Below are 19,412 nucleotides of genomic sequence, written 5' to 3'. Positions count from 1 at the left end.
GGTTCAATCTGGGTTCGATCTTCACAAATATGCACTTATTCTGAAAATTCGTTGATTTTATGCATTTGCATGCATTAATGCTGGAAAAGGCCAAACTATGCAAATGCATATGTGCATATGCATTTGCATATAATCCGGGTTCTAGTTATAATCCTTGATTTCAGTAAATAATTAAAATTTACGTTGGACTTGTTCGCCAACGTAACATTGTTTGCCACGGGAAATACGGGTCACTATATCACTACGCATGTATGCGGTGTTTTAAAAAATACCTGGATATCTCTTTTTTTATAAAAAAAAATACGGTATATACGGTCAGACAGAAACTTTCAAAATACGAAGGGCTGGTAACCTTATACACCATCATCATCATCACTGATCTAATTTACGCGTTTAGAACTTTTTCTGAATATATAAATTGGATATTTCTTTCTGACCTCTACTGTAAAAGGGGGAGGGGGAGACAAAATTAATAAGTTATTTTTATGCGAAAAGGAATTTCCCCTAGTGGGAATAATGAGAAACAAATAATAATGATAGCGATCAGAATGATTATGCGTGAGAGAAGAAATTACCGAGACCTTCCGTGAGCATAAATAAATAAATATATATATTTTATTAATACTCAAGGAACTCTACGAGAAAGAAACGAAAAGCCACAAAATGTCTTTGACCGCCGTCCGTTAAAGAAGTGAAATGAGATCACGGGGTCATGAAGTCATGGTCGACAAAACACACAAAAATAGTATTGAATCCTTCTCTAATAATTACGCCGCAATTATTATAATTATAATGTAAGCACCTTTCCGCACTTGATGTTATTATTATCACTACTATTATTACTAATATTACCAGTAGAAGAATGGCTATAAAGCGGGTAACGCCTCAATCTTCTTACATGTTTGTATTCTTATTTTTGTTTTAATTCCAAGATCGTTTCTTATTCTACTTACTCCCTGCTTTCGATTTCATGCGTAACTCGTGCCTGTGTTTTACGTCAGGCAATCGTCCTTGATAATTATTGTTGTCGTTATTAAATCCCGTTGAAACGTATCATTTTCATAGATATTTCATACCATGAATATGAAACATGAAATCTCATTCACGGATCATTGGATGATTCAGTTTTCAAATACTGTGTTATAAATAAGAACGATTACTAGTTAAATTTTTTTTTATGCAAGTTGGAAGTATCTTATGGTGTATAAGTCATCATAATCTAAATGTTTATGTCAATTCATGGAAATGATCATAATTTACAACATGTAAGTACTTCTTACCGTAATACACTGCATACAAGATGAGGGATGACATGAATGCTCCAACGTACTGAGCGATTACGAAAGGTAAAACTTTCTTCCACGGGAATTTCCCAACGGAGGCAAGTCCTACCGTTACCGCGGGGTTTGCGTGGCATCCTGAAATTTGATGAATGAATTCATTCTTTATTTTCAGTACATCATCATTATTACTCTCTTATGAATAAAAACCAAATTTTCCCCAAAATAAGCATTTACAGTGGAACTTCGGTAAACGAGCTTTATCCGTTCCGCCAATGTGCTCGTTATCCGAATCGCTCGTATAAGAGAATCAAACTTCCCCATAGGAAATGATGGAAACTCGGAAAATTCGTTCCACAATTAATTCACATAAAAATGACTAATAAAAAACGGCATTCAATCAATAATACAACACAATAATAATATAAGGAGTAATACAATGAAATATAACAGTATAGTGACGCCATAAATAAGCATACAATATACGATAATGTCTACACAAATTAACTTCTTTACTCTGATAGACGAGTGAGAAGAGGGCTATTGTTTAGGACGATTTACAGACTCTGTTGTTTGCAAACTTATTCTTTATGTGTGACTTTGAAAAAGAATCTATCTAATGGCATTTGCTTTTGCCTCCGTTTTTAGGATTTCTCGGGAAGGGGAAATTGCATTCTCGTTGGACAGATGCATTGCTTATACATTGTTATAGTTTTGCACGCTACTACAAAATTTTGCACGACTTTCCACATTCTAAACATCTCTCTAATCTCATTTTGAAAGTGAAGGACCTCTCCTTACTTCTCTCTTCCTCAGAAGAGGTACCGTCCATAAACTATTGCTGTTGCGTGCAAATGAGATCCATCATACTCATGAGAAATACAACTTAAATAAGCCAAAAGTATGAAGAGAAAAACAATTAGATGCGTTTCGGAACTATATCAAGTTCTCTTCATATTTTGGATTTATTTATGTTGTTTTTCTCTCATGTGTATTACCTCATCCAAAAGGTATTTATTTCTATTTTTAAAGATCCATCAGAGTTCATCTACTGTCAAATCCTGGTTATGTTCTACCACTAGTTTTTGAATGCTATCCTCACGTACCTCTAGTCCCATAGTCTTCCGCAAGTACACAATTTCTTCGACAAATGTTGGCTCACATTCATGAGCTAGCCCCTCAATGTCATGTTCAATAATGCAATCAGCTCACAGTTTTCTCCAAGCAAAAAAAAAAAAAAAAAAAAAAACTTCAAGCGCACATACACGTGGTTACAATGCCACATCTAGTTTTGTATCGTAAACAGTCAAGCTTGCACGTGTTCATTTTCGAGTGAGGCACGCTTACCGGAGACTGTAAGGGAGAATATTACCCCCAATTCCACAGCACATGTGTAGACGAAAGTGAAAAACCATCAGCTCAGTTGTGATAACGTGAAAATAACCAGAGTTAAATTTTTGCTCGTAATGTGAATCGCTCGTTAACCGAAGTTACACTTATTATCACTTTTATAGAGAGGAAATCATGATGTTAGGAAACTCACATAGAGTTAGCTTACGCGGGGCAATTTTTGTGAACATGCAAATACGCAGAGCAACGTTAGTAGAAAGTAATACCATCGGTGGTCATTGACTGAAATTGTGTATAACCAAGATTTGCTTTCTGTGCGAACTTTTTTAAATTATTTGTTTTTACAAAATCCGAACGACTGGATACGAAGCCGAGATTAAGATGATAGCATCTCTTTATTTGTTTTCATTTATATGAAAATTAATTTTCTGGACTTGTTTGAATTGAACCTACTTGGCCTAAATTAATTCTCAGCGATTATTGTTTTATGATTTAATAATTAATTAAATGCTAGAAAATTGTATGGTTTTTGTTTCTTTACAAATTTTCAGTATTACCACGCTAGATCAGTTTAATCGAAAAGACAGACACCACTATTGTAGACCTTCCGCTAAAGTGGGGGGGGGGGAGCAAGTTGATATCGATGGAGCAATCTGATACTGCCTGGAACTATGTATGAGCTGGCAGTAACCAATGCTATAATTCTTGATCATAATTTTTGATCGGAAGCGTAAAAGACGGATGATGTCGAATTCATCGTGATCAATAAAGATTTTCTTGTATTCCCTGCAGGTTGAGAGTTGAGAACCTCTCCGCGCAGAGCAGGAACACCTTCAATACCATATTTGAATAATAGTAAAAATTCAGGCATTGAACATTTCCCTTCAAAATATGGAACACAGATGCAGTACTTGTATAACACGAAACAAGAACATAACTGACAAGATAAATGCATTAGATCCATGCATACACTCAGAACTGCGGCAGATACAAAATTAATTAGAAATTACTCAGAGGAGAATGTTTACGAGGTGCATGTACGGTTAAGTGGAAGTTGTATAGTATCCTATTCTTTTGTTGATTAACGCCTAATAGCGTAACCTAACGGTAAGTTGGTTAATGCGGTTTGATTAACGCATCCAAATAATTTCTCGAGGATGCATAAATTTCATTTGTGAAAATATCATGCAATTTTTTTAGGAAATTTTTAGACTTCAAAGACGCAGAGTTAATCAAAACGAATTGACGTAATTCTAATTGATTTCTGATAAAATTCTGAAATAAAATACGTAGTTCTGAATTATTCCGAATTGCCGATTATGCATAATGTCCGGTAAATCTGATGCATTCGATCACGACATCAAATTTACTAAGGACTACGAACAGGCAACTATGCATAAACAACGGAAAATATGATAAATTCATATTGGAATCATCATATATAGCCTATATACTGTATATAAGAAATAGGTTTAAATGATAAATTTTTTTTGAAACAAAATTTAACTTTGAATCGAAGAATAAAATTTTTTTTAATAAAGGTTTTATTCTTATAGTGGCGTTGGTATTTTTTCCCCATTAAGATAGAAGTTCGATTAGAAATAAACGATGGGAAAAAATCGAGACCGTCTCACTAAATACTTCAATGATTAGAGTACCTAGAATGTATTTCTAGGCGTTATATCACTGGTGAAGTTCTTGTTGAGTCAGTTACTCGTATTTCTTTCAGTGTTCAACCACGGGGGTGTTTTATCTTGATCGACAGAGTTATATTCTGTCGACGTAGGGCAAGAAGAGATCGGATGAAACGGGACTATTTTGACTTCAGGATGAACCGGGAAAGGACGAAAAGGTATCTAGCCCTACTAATATCCTCTTTCGTAATCTACATTATCATGTTTAACACTATAGAACTTATAATTCTTTATTACAACTTAACTCACCGAAATTTCCAATATCCAGTGTGTAGATATATTCCCTCATTCATTTTACTTTCATGCACCTTCGGCTCTCTACTTCGTTTGTCTCATTACTGAATTATCTTTTTTAATTACACCACCACCACTATTTGTCAAATTTTTTTGAAATAATTTATTAATAATTTTTTTTCATACATTTGTTCATTCTAATATTAAATATTCAATTGTTACTTTTTATTAACATCCAATAAGATTCATCGTTTTTGGTTCCTTGGATATGTATTATCTGTGGTTTTTTTTTATGATAAATGAATAAATGAATAAAAATTCATCCATTAATAAAAAATTTTTCGATAGATTAAAATGTATTTTAATCCAATTAAAAATCGTGAAATCATCAGCTCTCACCTGAAACTCCACCGGTCACAGATATTGCTATGAGGAGGGCTAATCCCCACCCAAGAGGTCCAGCTACTGTGCCTACAGCCTCTGCTTTGGTCAACGTTATCACAGCTACGACTGAGTTACCAAGCAGCTGCAAAGAAAAAAAAAAGCAGATATATACTTCAATCTCACCACAGGAAATATTCGAAGTATACAGCTTATTAAATAATCATTTCAATCAAAAGATAGGATGAAAGGAAATTTATAATTTTCCAGGTTATCTCTGAAACGATAATTTTTTTTTATAAATGATGGTTTATCGTGATCTTTTATAATCTGTACTAAGTATGTCATTCGTGCGAGGGATATAGCCATTTATCATCGTTATTGACTCATCATATAAGGCAGATGCGAACCCATATAGTAGATGATGGTTATTACGCTTTCTCAATAGCACGGCAGTGAAAATAATAATATATGTTATATTTTCCTCCCAAAGTAGGAATTTCATCGAAAACTCACGAAATTTTTAAGTTGCGGAAACAACGATTTCGAAACGTACAAACATGAAATCGACTCAAAATAATGTTTAAAAAAAGACAATAATGATCGAATTCGTATGAAAATGTTTTGACATCACCGACCACAACGCTTACAACATTGTGCTCGAGAGACTGAATTACTTTCTTCATCGTAATGACGAAATTCGCAAATCTTGATGATTTGAAAAATAAATATTTTACAAACATTACGGATTTAAATTTATTTGGCATAATTATTTTCCTTATTTGTCTAATTAGAATAAATAAAATTAAAAATACGCACAATATCTGACAAAAATTGCTTTTTCTTTTTACAAAAAGTTATTTTACGTATTTAAAAGTATATACGTATATATTCGGACTTCTTCCCTTAAAACCCATTTTTGGTCACTCTCGTGACCGATTCGTGACCAAATTGCACAATTTACATGTATGATAACTGGTTAGTTAAATAATATATCTGAGAAGTTTTAAAAAAAATTGACATTAATTTAGCATGTTTTTCATTGTAAATAACGTAAATTTTCAATCAATTAACTTTTTAAATAATGTAAATTAATTAATTTAATTTCAATAAAATAATTAATAATTATAATTTTGGAGAACCTCATGAATCACGTGACGAAAAAAAAAATTAAAAGCTACTATTTTTCTATCTAAAAAAATATTTCTGTTCATAGTCATGGGAAAAAAATTCCACATCGAAAATCCGAATAAAATTTCATTTTTGAAAAGTTATAAAAAATAAAATTTCATTTTTGAAAAGTTATAAAAAATAAAATTTCATTTTTGAAAAGTTATAAAAAATAAAATTTCATTTTTGAAAAGTTATAAAAAATAAAATTTCTTTGGAAACAAATTAAAACTAAAATATTATGGCACTCATTGGACCTTTTTAATTTCCAAAAATGTTCATTTTATAGAAAAAATTTAACGAAAATTAATTGATAATTTTTTTCTTTTTAAACAAAGCTTTGCGCAAATACAACGTCAGTCGGTTTTCTTTGTCTCCACAAATGTTGGCTTTCTGTATTGACTCATCTTAAGCGATTATCATTTTGCGATTCAGTCGCCACTTATACTGACATAATAATGACTATACCACAAAAAAATGCGGCAATTCTTACGATTTTGTCCCTAATAATCAAAGTTATGGCGTGCTATTATTCAGAGAGCGAGAGAAAGGAGACGAAACAACAATAGAATTCATTCTAATCCACTCTATATTTGTATACGTATATCTATTACTTCAGTTTTGTAGCGTAGCCGTCAAAATTTGTTTATGTATTATAGATAAATTGAAGAATGGGACAGAACGGTCCGTAATCATACAGGGGGAAAAAAAATTATTCGGGGAAAACGTTACACTCAAATTTGTGTTTCGTCCTAGAATCGGATTTGCAACCGGGATCATTTGTGGATTCCGAGTAAAATATGATCAAGTCCGCATTCGTGGATCCTACGATATAAATCTCATTGTATCTCGTGACGTTTTATGTCACGAATATTTATTGATTGAATTATGGTCACTTTTCAGATGGAATCAGTGTCACAACTAAACATCGTAGCCACAAAATTCAGGGGAAAAAAAAATTACAAAAAATATATTTTTGGTTATTACGTGCATACGAATTTGATCATCAAGGTATGATTTATTACAGTAAAATCTCGACTACCCGGATCGCGACTATACGGCCTCCGTGATATCTGGCCTAAGGTGTCTTGATATGGACAAGGCATTTTCGGAGTTATTTCGAAAAAAAATGCAAAATGCAAAAAAACAAAAAAAAACGCTCTAATAATAAAAAAGGAAGAATTTGTAGAGAGCCTACGGTAGAATAACATTGAGTATCGGTACAGAAAGGTACAAAATGGCGGATGCGTCGTCCTACCTTATACTAGTGGCTATAATCTGGCTTATAATAAGAGGTTATACAACAGTAGAACTATATGTGATTTTTTTCAAATTCATCAATAACCCGGTGTGGACCTTAGGCCCAGTAGTTATTTTTATAAGTGACTATATTAAATTTTTTTAAATAACTCGGGAATTTATTTTTAAAAGTAATTACGGCATTATTATTTTAATTAATTATTTTTTTCAATAATATTGAAATTATTTCTCTCGCAATTCTGAAAAAAAAATTCTTTCATTAATTTTTCAAATTATCCTGAAAAATATGAAATCAGGGGCCCTTGACCATATATTTCATAATTATTATAACAAATAATTCCGGAATTAGAATCAATGAAAGTATTTAATAATTTGTTTAATGAAAGAGCAACTCCCGGGACCCGTTAGCCCCCTCCCCACTCACCACTGTACTTTAAGTCCTTAAAATTCTAAATAAAGTTACGTGAATTAGTGACCCGTGGGTTTCACGGACGCATTAATATGTCCCGCAACTTCAGGAAAATAGAAGAACCCTGTACTAATCAAACCGATGATGAAATAAGAAATGCTGGAAAATGATTTCACTGAATATGCAAAATACACTTCAATCTGCAATTTAATGTAGAAAAGAATCGTAAGCCCACGCCATGCACTGAAGGCAATTATAGATAACATGCTAGAGACAACTCGATTCACACTAATGTTAGAATTAATTTTATTTATCGGTGATGAAATTGATTTGGGGAGTGATTTCAAAATATTTGGTTCCCAAATCGGCTCACTTGTCAATGAATTACAGACCATACTCTCGCATGCAGTCGTTAAGAGTTAATTTCCGATTTCGGATTTCATGTAGCAACACTATCATCGAACACATACATAATTACGAAGGCAAAATGAGAATGCGGCCACTCCCTAAAGATTAGAGCAATCGGCTAGAGGGGCAAGATGGGATTTCGTAACATCTGTCATTATCAATGATATCGGAAGGCCTCCGGTATCGGATTAAATCCTTGCCTTAGCTTGTCACAGCACGCAGAAACCCAAATTTAGTGCGGGCCATTAATCTTTTTCCAATGTCAACGCGTTTCATAAGATATCAATAACAACTTGTTTGTTTAGCATTTCCTTGATTCGTCATTCTCACTCGTATTACACTTGCAAAACATACACTGCCAGGCAAAAAAGAGTAAAAGAAAAATTTCTGTATGTTGCACTGTACTTCTGCCAAAACCTCAGGTAGGAGTGTTATGATTTAGCATTGTTGCTGTTTGACTGGATTAGGGTCAGCAGTGTTCGCCAATAGGCCGCTGTGTGGTAGTGTGGGCATCGTGCTGGACTCTTATCGCGAGAATCCGGGTATGAACCCAGTGATGGCACAGTGGTGGTCGGCTATTGTTGGGGTTTCTGCGGTTTTCTAACTTCGATAACATTTGAAAAAGTCTCTCCACATAGAGCAAGCAGACCTTCAACATGATGCGTGCATAACATGAAAATTCAAGCATTTGTCATCTTCACTTCCAAATATGGGACACAGATGGCAGCATCAGCAAGAGTATGAACAAGTACGATTCTAATAACATGAATACGTTAGAGCCACGCATATGCATACACTAATACAATACGTTTCGACATGTACCGTTTCGTTAGAAATTCCAGAGGGGAATGTGCACGAGGTACGTGTACAGTTAAGAAGTGTTCACCGATAACGCATCTGCATGCGTGTGTAATTCACGCATCGAAATTCAATTTTACTTCAAATTTCCTTGATGAGTGAAAACGAATCTTCAAATTTTAGGTTAATTGTTTTATTAGAGTTATATTTCTCACTGATAAAAAAATACCCCTTAAAATTTTGTACAGTATTGAAATTATTATTCACAATTATATTGTTGGATAACACTGACGGTCAGCAATACTATGCAGAAACAAAATGAAGTGGATCCACATTTTAACATGCGCAATGACCATCTTTATCTCCTTTAGAAGGCACAAAAGCGCACATCTCCCTAAAAAATTTGGTCATGAATTCAATTATTCAAACGGATTTGATGCCAACTTAATACCATTGAATTACTTTTAATCAAATGAATTTGATAAGAAATATTTTTGGAAGCATTGACTGAAGAAAAAAATTGTCCCGAAAAATACGGCTGATATGGTCACCACATATGTTTCTAACTACCAAGGTACCGCGCGTTCATCATGTGCCAGCAAGATAGAGCCTGCCTTGGTAGTTAGGAACATGGGGAAGGGACAAAGGGGATGGTTGTTGCACAGGTTATTATGATATTAAATACAGGTTATATTAATTTTTTTTCTTTTTAAAGGGCATTTTGACGTATAATAAACACAAGTAATTAAAAAAAAACCCCTGTTTTTAACAGTCAGTTTTGCTCAGGTTTGAAGAAGATATAAAGCACCCTTTATGTGGTTTCCGGGAGTGACGGTATACAGAGGTCTTATTACTAGATATCACTTTATAAATCGACACAAAAAATCACAATCTTCTTCACAATTTTCATGTTAAAATACCTCTAAAATCTCGGGAAAATGTTGAGTTTTGAGAATTGCGCATTGCTCTCTCCCCTCCTAAAAATTCAAAGAAGCATAATCATCAATATTTGTGGTTTTTCCACAAAAAAGAATCAATTGAGGTCATAAGATAGAAAGGAACTCTCTTCACCACAAACCTTTATTTATTATCATTTTTTTTAATAATGAAAAATCCATTAAGACTATCAGGTCTCATACGTTAAGCAATTTGGGTAACCGAGGTGAGATAAATGAAAACTGATACAGGACACCCGCATACGACACAAATGGTTAATCGTAGGTCAATCAGATGGATAAAAGAAACATTAGTGCCTCCTCATTAAAGCAATCGTATGAAATAAGCGTTTCTTCTTGTACCTTTTTCTTCTTCATTTTTATTAATGTAAAGTAATCTATAATGCAAGTTATATCAAGAAGTTATATAAGAGAACGTACCGCGCATTATATGGTTACAGTATTTCCTTGGTCGACAAACCTGGTTTATCATTTTATTAAATTTATTTATAACATATAACCTTCAAAAAGGTAATTTTCGCCAGAATATATTTTTGGTATGACTCAATAGTGTACAATGACCGGTAATGTGCGTATTTTGAACTTTCAATACGTGCTGTTTTTTTTTATTCGGAAAAATTGATAAGTGAATTTTTAATAAATGAATTTGTTAGGTTGTGGGTCTTGTACTCGCTATGACTAATTATGAGTCTGAAGAGCAAGCAGAAATCGTTCACAGAAGTGGAATATGAAGTGTATATATTAGGCCCTTGGGGCCCTAATAGGAGATCGACACGAATTGGTTAAAATCCTGAATTTAACCAATCCGTGTCAATCTCCAATCCTCTCACCTGCGATTGTAGTTTAAACTCTGTCGGTGAATACCGCCGTAATCCTTTTAATTTCCAAAAAATGTTAATTTCATAAAAAAATTTTATGGAAAAATTAATTGAAGAAAAAAAAAATTCACAAAGCGTGCGTAAACGCAATGTCAGTCAAAGGATCAAGCAGCATCCAATTCACTGCGGTAATTAGATGCATCGATATTTGAACTCAATATCGAGATTGGAATCAAATAATTTTTCGGTTTACCAAATCACGCGAACCAACGAGTTTTCGTATAATTCATATATGCTAATTCAATATCTTCCAGATCTAGCATACTATTTCAGTTCCTACACGAACCGAAATGAAATAAATCACTTATTTTTCCAATGGGATTCCGAAATAACTTCTATAGTTGTTGAAATGTTAAGGGGAATTACTTCTTTTTTTTTCCATATGCCACCATTAAGGAAAAGTGATGGGCCATCTGAGAATATCATGTATATTTGAGCTCACGAGATTGATCAACTGATGGCGGAAAAACATGTTGGGAACAGAAAGAAAATTAGATTTCTCTCATTTATACAAAGCGCCTTGGGCTTCAAGCCATTAAAAGTTTAAAGGTTAGGCCATTAAAAAAAGAAAACCTTCCAGATTTCAGTAGGGCGTGGCCGAGCAACTAACGCACGATCGATAGCTTGGAAATGAAAATGAATGAAACCGCATAGACGTGTTTCTCGTGTGAACTTTATATCTGGATATGAAGGGTACCCGAAATGTAAAAAAAAAAAGCCGTTAGTAATTGACATTAACTATAGAAACACGCGATTCGAGCCACTCATATATTCAAGTATAAACTCAGCCATTAGGTCTATCATTTTCGCTAGGGAAGAACCATTTCCTATTATTCTTACAGTACGAGTCATTTCATACGTCAAAATGCTATTTTCGTACATGATTTAAGTCATAAAGCGAAGGGATTTTGATCAGACAAGGCACGAACACGCTCGAGGGATGTCATCGGATGCCAAACCGTGACTATTATTAAAATGACGCCCGATATTTCTTGACGTGTATCTGCTAAAATTATTCCTACATAACTCACAGAATATTTAATCCGAAGCCGAAAGACACGAATCAGAACTCACGCGAGATTAAGTCGATCAGTTTCAGATGTTATCACTCGAAATACTTGCTAACTAGTGGAAATTTGATTGATTTGAATAATTAATTATTTTTCTGCTTGTCATATTCAAATTCGTTTTTAGTTAATCACTGACATTCGTCCAAATTCTTTGAAATTTATAAAATAATGAATTCAATGAGATCAATTATCTCTCTCATCATATAGATTAATATTACTGCTCAACCTAACAAGCATCTCGTAAAAATTTCTCAAGGGAATTTCTTACGAATTGGTGCATGCAGGAACGTGAATGTGTATGTGTTTCCCTAACGTATTTATGTTGCTAAACCTATGCTTATATATCGTGCTGAGTTATAGGTGCTGAAACCTAGTGGCTGAGGCCCTTTGAACAACCCCCCCCCCACCAATCAATTTCCCAAGCACGACTAACAATTTCTGAAAAAAACAATGCAATGCACCTTCTCTCTCCTGCATATGCGTTTGAGTCCCGTATATACGGGACGACCAGCAACTTTCAGCCACCATCCTCGCTCAATATTTCCTTCGTGTCGGCGCCTCTGGTTGTAGTCGTTGTACAAGGTGCCCTGTAATAAGTCCTAATAAGTCCCGGGCTTTATCCTATCAACCGTTCGTTTTAATGGTTTTGATTTAAAAAATACTCAAAATGTGTTTAAGAACCGCTGTGTACAAGTTTCGGGAACGGTCCGCAATTGGTATAGTGGTTAGACCATGGGGCACACATAAAGAAGGTTGTGGGGGGGGGGGCCGAAATTTTTTTTTCTTGGCTCCACCCCCACGGGGTAAAGTGCTTATATCTCCCATGGGACAGAGCCTGGACCATGTTTGGCTGGCTCTACAGGAGAGTGAAAATTCAGGGTGTCATAAAATAAAAAAAAATCTGAATTTTAATACGGTCTCCCCTGTTCTCTTTAACTTCCAATTAGAAAGTTGTTGCCTTGTCTCTCATCAGGCCAACCAAAAGAAATTCCATGTTTCTAAGTGCAATATTCAATGATATGCTTGGATTCAAATATCGGAGATAAGTTGGGAAAAAAGAACGTAAAAAGTAACAGACAACGCTTCCTTCATTAATTTATGCTGTTCTTTCCCAACTTTTCTCAGAGAGAAAGAGAGAGAGAGATCTCTTTTAGAGACAGAAGTCGGTCATCGCTATTTCAGCTTGAAAAAGTTTTTTAGTTTGAAACTACTGGACCGACAGCTCCTAAAAATTTAGAACAGAGGTCACGGAATTTAATATTTAAAAAAAGTTTGGAATGCTACCACTAGAGGGAAAACGGAGCTGTATTGACATCACAAATGTTACAAATTTCGGTATTGCTGTATATCATTTTCTGAAGTAAGGTGAAAGTGCAGTAGTGCGTTCGCCCATTATATCTCGAAAAGTGTATAAGCCTAAATTTTAGAGTTGGCAAATCACATCTGTGGACTAGAGTTGGAGGAAAATTTGTGATGCTATCATGATGAATGAGTCTTTTGGGATGTTGTTCTCAAAGTAAAATTCACATGAATTTCGGCAATTTCATCTGGAACATTGTTGAGCCGTGTCCTTAAAATGTAAAAACAGTAAAAGTTCAAATTTTGTGTTTCATATGAAGTTTTACGCAAAAGTGTGTTCCGCTGTTGAATACTAGGTCCATAGACATAAGATTATGTATATTATATCTATGGTCAAGTCCCACAAAATCTCGTGACATCTGATTTGATTCCCAGCTAGCGGCAGTTACGGTATCATGTGATGGGATCGGTCAGTTCAGGGGTACCCAATAAGAAGATATCGGTCTCTTATTGGGACATATTGGATGTCTCAAGAGAGACATTTTATAATCTATAACGCACCGGTATTGAAAAAAAAAAGTTTTAGGAATCACTCTAGAAACCAATTTGAATTTGGAATTCAACAGAAAGTGTCGTTCCTACTCTCTCGAGGTAACATTCTAGAACAATTTATTTTCCACGACCTCCTTCAACTGCACTTCTTAAAATAAAAATAAAAATCGTGTTTTCTCAAAGGAAATTTCAACTGGTTTAAGGTATTTTTGTGCTGCTGATTTCACAAAACTGGTGTCACTTTTGCTGGATTGGCTCTAGTTTTTGAATAATGCATATTCTTTCTTCACTTCTTTCAATACGTGGTCTTATATTACTATGGAAATTTAATTTTCACTTGATCTCAAAAACTAAGCCTTAAAATCACTAAAATATCTTTGAGGAAAAAATTAGTGTTGAGCAATGTTATCATTCCAAATTTGGAATTTTGTTTCCTATAATTTCGTATAAACTATTACATTTGCAGGTCCAATGGTTTTCATTTTATACAGGCTTGAAAATGAAACTTTAATTATAAATCCTCCTTTATATAGAACTGAGATTCTGATATGGATAAAAAATAGCCATGGCTTTATGAACGCACGCTTTTCTTTGCTAACGTTTCTATCCATGTAGACAGGACTCGAAGAAATTTACGATGTTACCAATGACCCCATAAATAAAGATGACTTCCCTGTATGCAGATTTTTTGTTCATTCTTCTTTTATTCGCGTGTATTAAAGGAGACATTTCAGAATAGTTGGCGTCATTTCTTTATAGGAATACGGACAACGTGAGTCATTTACGCGAGTCTAGTCCTTGGAAAGATATTCCCACGGAATTAACGTCTGGAGGTGAGACGTCCGGTGAGGTCCAATGTCTTTTGTAAGAAGAAGAAAATGCATTTATGGACTGCGATTTTTGTAAGAATAGCAATATAAAAAAAATCTTGCACCCATAACCATTGTTAGTATTTCAATAAAAAAATAAATGAAATAAAAATCACTGTAGGAAGTCAAGGGGGACTTTTCAAAAGTGCTTTCAACGTGCGCACTCTGTTTGAGTCGTATGTAAGAGATGCTAATTTCTGGATTAATTCTGTGGTTCTGTGGTTATTTGAGCAACCGCAAATCCCCCCCCCACTCCGACTACGATGCCACTAAAACACTAAGACCATTGCAAACACCATTACTAAATCGTATCGAAATTTCCTGCTTATAGTCCGCAAATTTCTAGTAGTCATCAGACCATTACCCTTTATCGCATTATTCCTTAATATTATCATTAATGAAATTTTGACCCTTTATTTGGCAGTGTGTTGCTCTCAATGACGACAGGGTTTTCTTTATATTTTTGAAATATAAGAATTGTATATTTTGAGCTCGTTTCGGCATTGATACTTCCAAGCAACTCCTAAACATTCGATTTTTACTCATGCGTTGTTTATGAATTTTCTCTAATAATATATGCAGAATGGCTCAAAGGCACACATCTCTCGTATTTCTTGGCAAGCCAAGAAAGAACGATTTTTAGCCTTTTCATTATGGAGGACTCATATTGCTGTGCATTTTTGAACGATTATAGAAAGTGAGGTGCAAACAATATAAATGACATTTTTTATAGTATTCAAATCTACGTAAATCATACAAATACAGTGTTTTCCCTGAAAGTACAACATGCCATATTTTTTTAAATATTGACAATAATTTTTTTTGCCATTTAATAGCATTCAGGGTAGGGTATCTCCATTTACTTAATGTAACCCTTCAAAATTTTTCTCTTTGGATATTTCAATGCTTGGCAATTGCAGGGTTAAGGGGTGAAAGTGTTATTAGTCACGTTTTATTAGAAAAATCTGTTGTTCCTGTTAACAAACGAAGACCCTATAGATAGCAGTACTGTAATTTAATGAGAAAAATCCACAGATGCACATTCTGATAAAAATATCATAATGTACATATGAAATGTATCGTATCTCACATGTGAAAATTTCATTCGCCAATAATGAAACGTTTAGGAACTGAAGAGATTCTTGGCCGTCTTTTGCAGGAAACAAATGCCAATTTTTCTGCTCTTACTTATAGGCCTATACGCCATCTATAAATTCGTAAAAAATTATTTTTCTACAAATTTTTATTTTTTATATATTCATTTCTATTACGAAATCTCAGAAAAGAAGCTGCAGGTAAGTCGCAGGGGCATATAATCTGCAATAGGAGATTTTCTGTCTTTTTCTTTACATATAAAAAAAATCCGTGGATATAACAGAGGGAAATAGGTCGTTAAATATAGCGTTTCGAACCGCCTCTTCGCCGGCAGTAGCTTCGAATATCATTCATACCGGGCCCGTTTCATTTTTCCTCATTCATTATTAGCCGTGTGTTTGACTGAGCCTTCAACTCACAAAAATGAATTAAACCGGGCCTTGAAAAGGTTGAGAACCACTGGTCTAGGAGGCTTTGCTGTTACTCGAATTACATGAATTTATACAGGGGAAACGTGCCTAATATATCACACCCATTCTGAATTATCGTTTTTAAGTTGCTGAATTGTACAAAAAAAGAGGAGAAAATATTTGATGGAATATGTTCTAGACAAATGCAGTAATGTATTTTTCGCCGATAATGATATTGAATTATAGAAACATCGATTTTTGGGTAAAAATAGCCCAACCTCGAAATAGTCATCTTTCTAACAGTGTTTCAACTATCGCGCACACTGAGACTACAAACATTTTGTCTCAGATATGGAGTTTGTAGGGAGAAATAGCTGCATGTGGAAAATGTTGCTTATTAGCTGATGAAACACTTTTCATAACTTGCCAGAATTTCTATAGTTACAAAAACGTTTAAGGATCGCGTTTTAGAGCGAGGCTCGAATTCACACAAACTGAACCAATTGCTAACATGAACCGAATCACATTAATACCAGCTTGATTACAGAGAAGAAGAAAAAATAAACAACCGTGAAATAATAAGAAAGTAATCCAAATATCGAATGTGATGCGGTGTTAGGATTACTTACTGGTGCGATATTAGGAACATCTCCATGAAAAGAAGGGACCGCTTCGAAGGGTTTTATTGGACAGAAAATGTTTATCGAACGCGTTGCTGGCCAGTTAAGCTACATGTTAATGTGCCGCGGGCTGCTTAAGTGATCTGGAACTGTCCGTGGGTCATTTAAGTGATTTGTAAATATGCCGCGGGTCACTGAAGTGATCTGTAAATGTGTCACGGGCTGCTTCAGCGATCAGGAAATGTGCCGCGGATTACTTAATTGACGCGAGAATGAAGTGACCTGTAACACCTCCCCAGGCCACCTGAGTAATCTATAAATGTGACGGGTAACTGTCTGCGAGTAACGGAAGTGATCTGGTAATGTGCCGCACTCTACTTGAGTTATGTGAGACTCCATGGCGGGCTTATTAAGTGATCTCGTGATGTGCCCCTTAATTCCTTTTTTACAAAATTAGATCCCAGGGTGCGGTCTAGATCAGATCACTCTGAGGGATCGCTAATCACATCATTAATTTGGCCCGCTGGCCACATGGGTTGAGAACATATAATCTAATACCTTTCCCCCTACCCATCTAATACCCCTAAAAATTATTTTTTGTAGAGTATTTTTTGAAATATATTTTGAAACTCCCTCTCACGAATGAAAAAAAATGGTACAGATAAAACACTGTGATCTATAAACCGCATTGAGAAATTATTTTTCAACTCTTAAGTACACAGCTTTGCATAGTGTTTAAAGGGTACTTTAAACGTTCATTACTCCAGCTCATTAGCGTACGCAAGGGGGGGGGGGTTGGGGTTCTAACCTCCTTGAGCCAAGATTATAGTGTTATTTTATAGGAAAAAACGTGACCTCCCCTCAGAAGGAAAAAAAATCTGAACCTTCCCAGAGGAAAATGCTTCAGATAATTTGAAGATAAAAATTCAGAATCGCTTTCGCACATAATCACCTTTTTGAGGTCATATTGTTTTCCCATTTTATATTTTGAATTTGCTTTTAGATGTCCCAATTGACGACAACAACGCTTTGTTTGTTGCAGAGCATGAGTGGCTGTGATTTCGCTAATTTGTTAAATGTTTTGTTTGCATTTATTATTATTATTATTTACTTTGTAGTTTGCAATCCAAATTTTTTTTCTTACTCTAGTTTGAATCACAAACAGAAGATACTTATGTATTTGGGAAGTAATATTACTTCAATACATTTATTTCATGCGCGATTTTTGAGGCTTTGCACGCCTCAATGAGGCCATGTACAAGCAGTACAATTCGATATAGGTTTTTTAAATGCTTCTTCCGGCTTTCGATATGTGCAATCAACTATGAAAAAAATTATCAGCTCGAAATTTTTTTTAACTTTTAGGGGGTTAAAATATTCATTTCTATCCTACCCTCTCAGAGAAAAAAGCTATAGATGATACGCAGCCGTTATAATCTGTATCGAGAAATTCAGATGTTCTTTAACAGATAAAAAATATAAAATAAGAAGACACAAAAAACACGCAAATTGCTCAACTTGGTGGCTACTTCGCCAAACATCAACTCTGGCCATATCGTTATATTGCAATTTACTGCCATTAATGAGATGAGTTTGAAATGAAGGGCGCTGTCTATTGGTGTGACAGCAACCTTCACGGTGGTAGACGAGCATCTTACCATATATATACCAATATATATATATATATATATAGGCATATAGGCTATATATATATATACACACACACACATATATATAAAAGAAATAATTTTTGGTAATAATTATTTGGTAAGAAATAATTTTCAACTCAAGAGAATAACATTACATACAACACACGCAGAATAGCTTTCTCACGTCAGAGTGGTCGAAAAAATTTCTAACTGCGGTCTATTTTTTTCTTTTCAATATTTATCAATCAATAATATTATTATCATAATTATTATGAAATTATATCAATATATTTCCCTGTTCTCGATTTCACGAATAACGTAACGTGTTGTAGCGGTTGATGTTTTAATTTTATTCCCATTTTTTTTCCCACATCACATCGAATGAACTCTGTCAAGGACTTGACACTTTTATAATCTTGACTCATGACCCATGACGTATATTCACAGAATAGTAGCCAACTTATAACCAAGAAGGGTAATGCGCTCCAGTTTTCTCAAACCAATTTTACTCACTCTCTTCTCTCTTATCATGACTCCACCCGTCATTTTTTTTATTTCTTTTCTTAATATATATATGAATAACCCTTTCTTATAAGAAAAGAAGAAAACTGATTGCAAATGCAAAATCACGGTTTTGGAACTTATGAGAAAGACCCGTTCTCGACCTCATGAACTAAATCGATTATATGTATATATATATATATATATATATACAGTGGAACCTCGTTTATACGACGTTCAATAGGCCGAGTCAAAACGTCGTACAAATGTGTGAGTCGAATAACTGAAGCTTTAAAAAAGCAATTACTTCTCCCTCCCTCCCCCGACAGACATACAAAATATTATAAAATTCAATGTGTTTAATTGCATCTCCCAATTCTGCTATAAAAATGTAATTTCAATTATACTTGTGTGAAGGAAAAATAATTAAATCGCATTTCAAGTCATTTAAAGAAATAAAATTTAACGGAAAATTACCTTTTCGGGACACGGTATTGGGTAAAAAATTGCAACAAAATCTTCTCGACTT

General features: G+C 34.4%; 1 protein-coding gene across 1 annotated transcript in view; it reads right to left on the bottom strand.

Moving 5' to 3' along the window:
• LOC149078846 (aquaporin-9-like) overlaps positions 1-19,412 on the bottom strand; it is a 74,250-nt gene that overhangs the window by 14,095 nt on the left and 40,743 nt on the right. The window contains exons 2-3 of the mRNA XM_089241001.1: positions 4,958-5,084; positions 1,281-1,418 (exon numbers count right to left, since the gene is read on the bottom strand). Of these exons, the coding sequence (XP_089097127.1) occupies positions 1,281-1,418; positions 4,958-5,084 (265 nt within the window). The remainder of the gene's footprint in view (positions 1-1,280; positions 1,419-4,957; positions 5,085-19,412) is intronic.

The sequence above is a fragment of the Pholcus phalangioides genome, unplaced genomic scaffold (assembly GCF_987345545.1).
Source record: "Pholcus phalangioides strain wild (caught in Gottingen) unplaced genomic scaffold, Ppha-v1.0 ptg000013l_1, whole genome shotgun sequence".
In the NCBI taxonomy this organism is placed as follows: domain Eukaryota; kingdom Metazoa; phylum Arthropoda; class Arachnida; order Araneae; family Pholcidae; genus Pholcus; species Pholcus phalangioides.
Note: the sequence above shows the minus strand (reverse complement) of the source record. Positions and strands in the feature narration are given on the sequence as shown.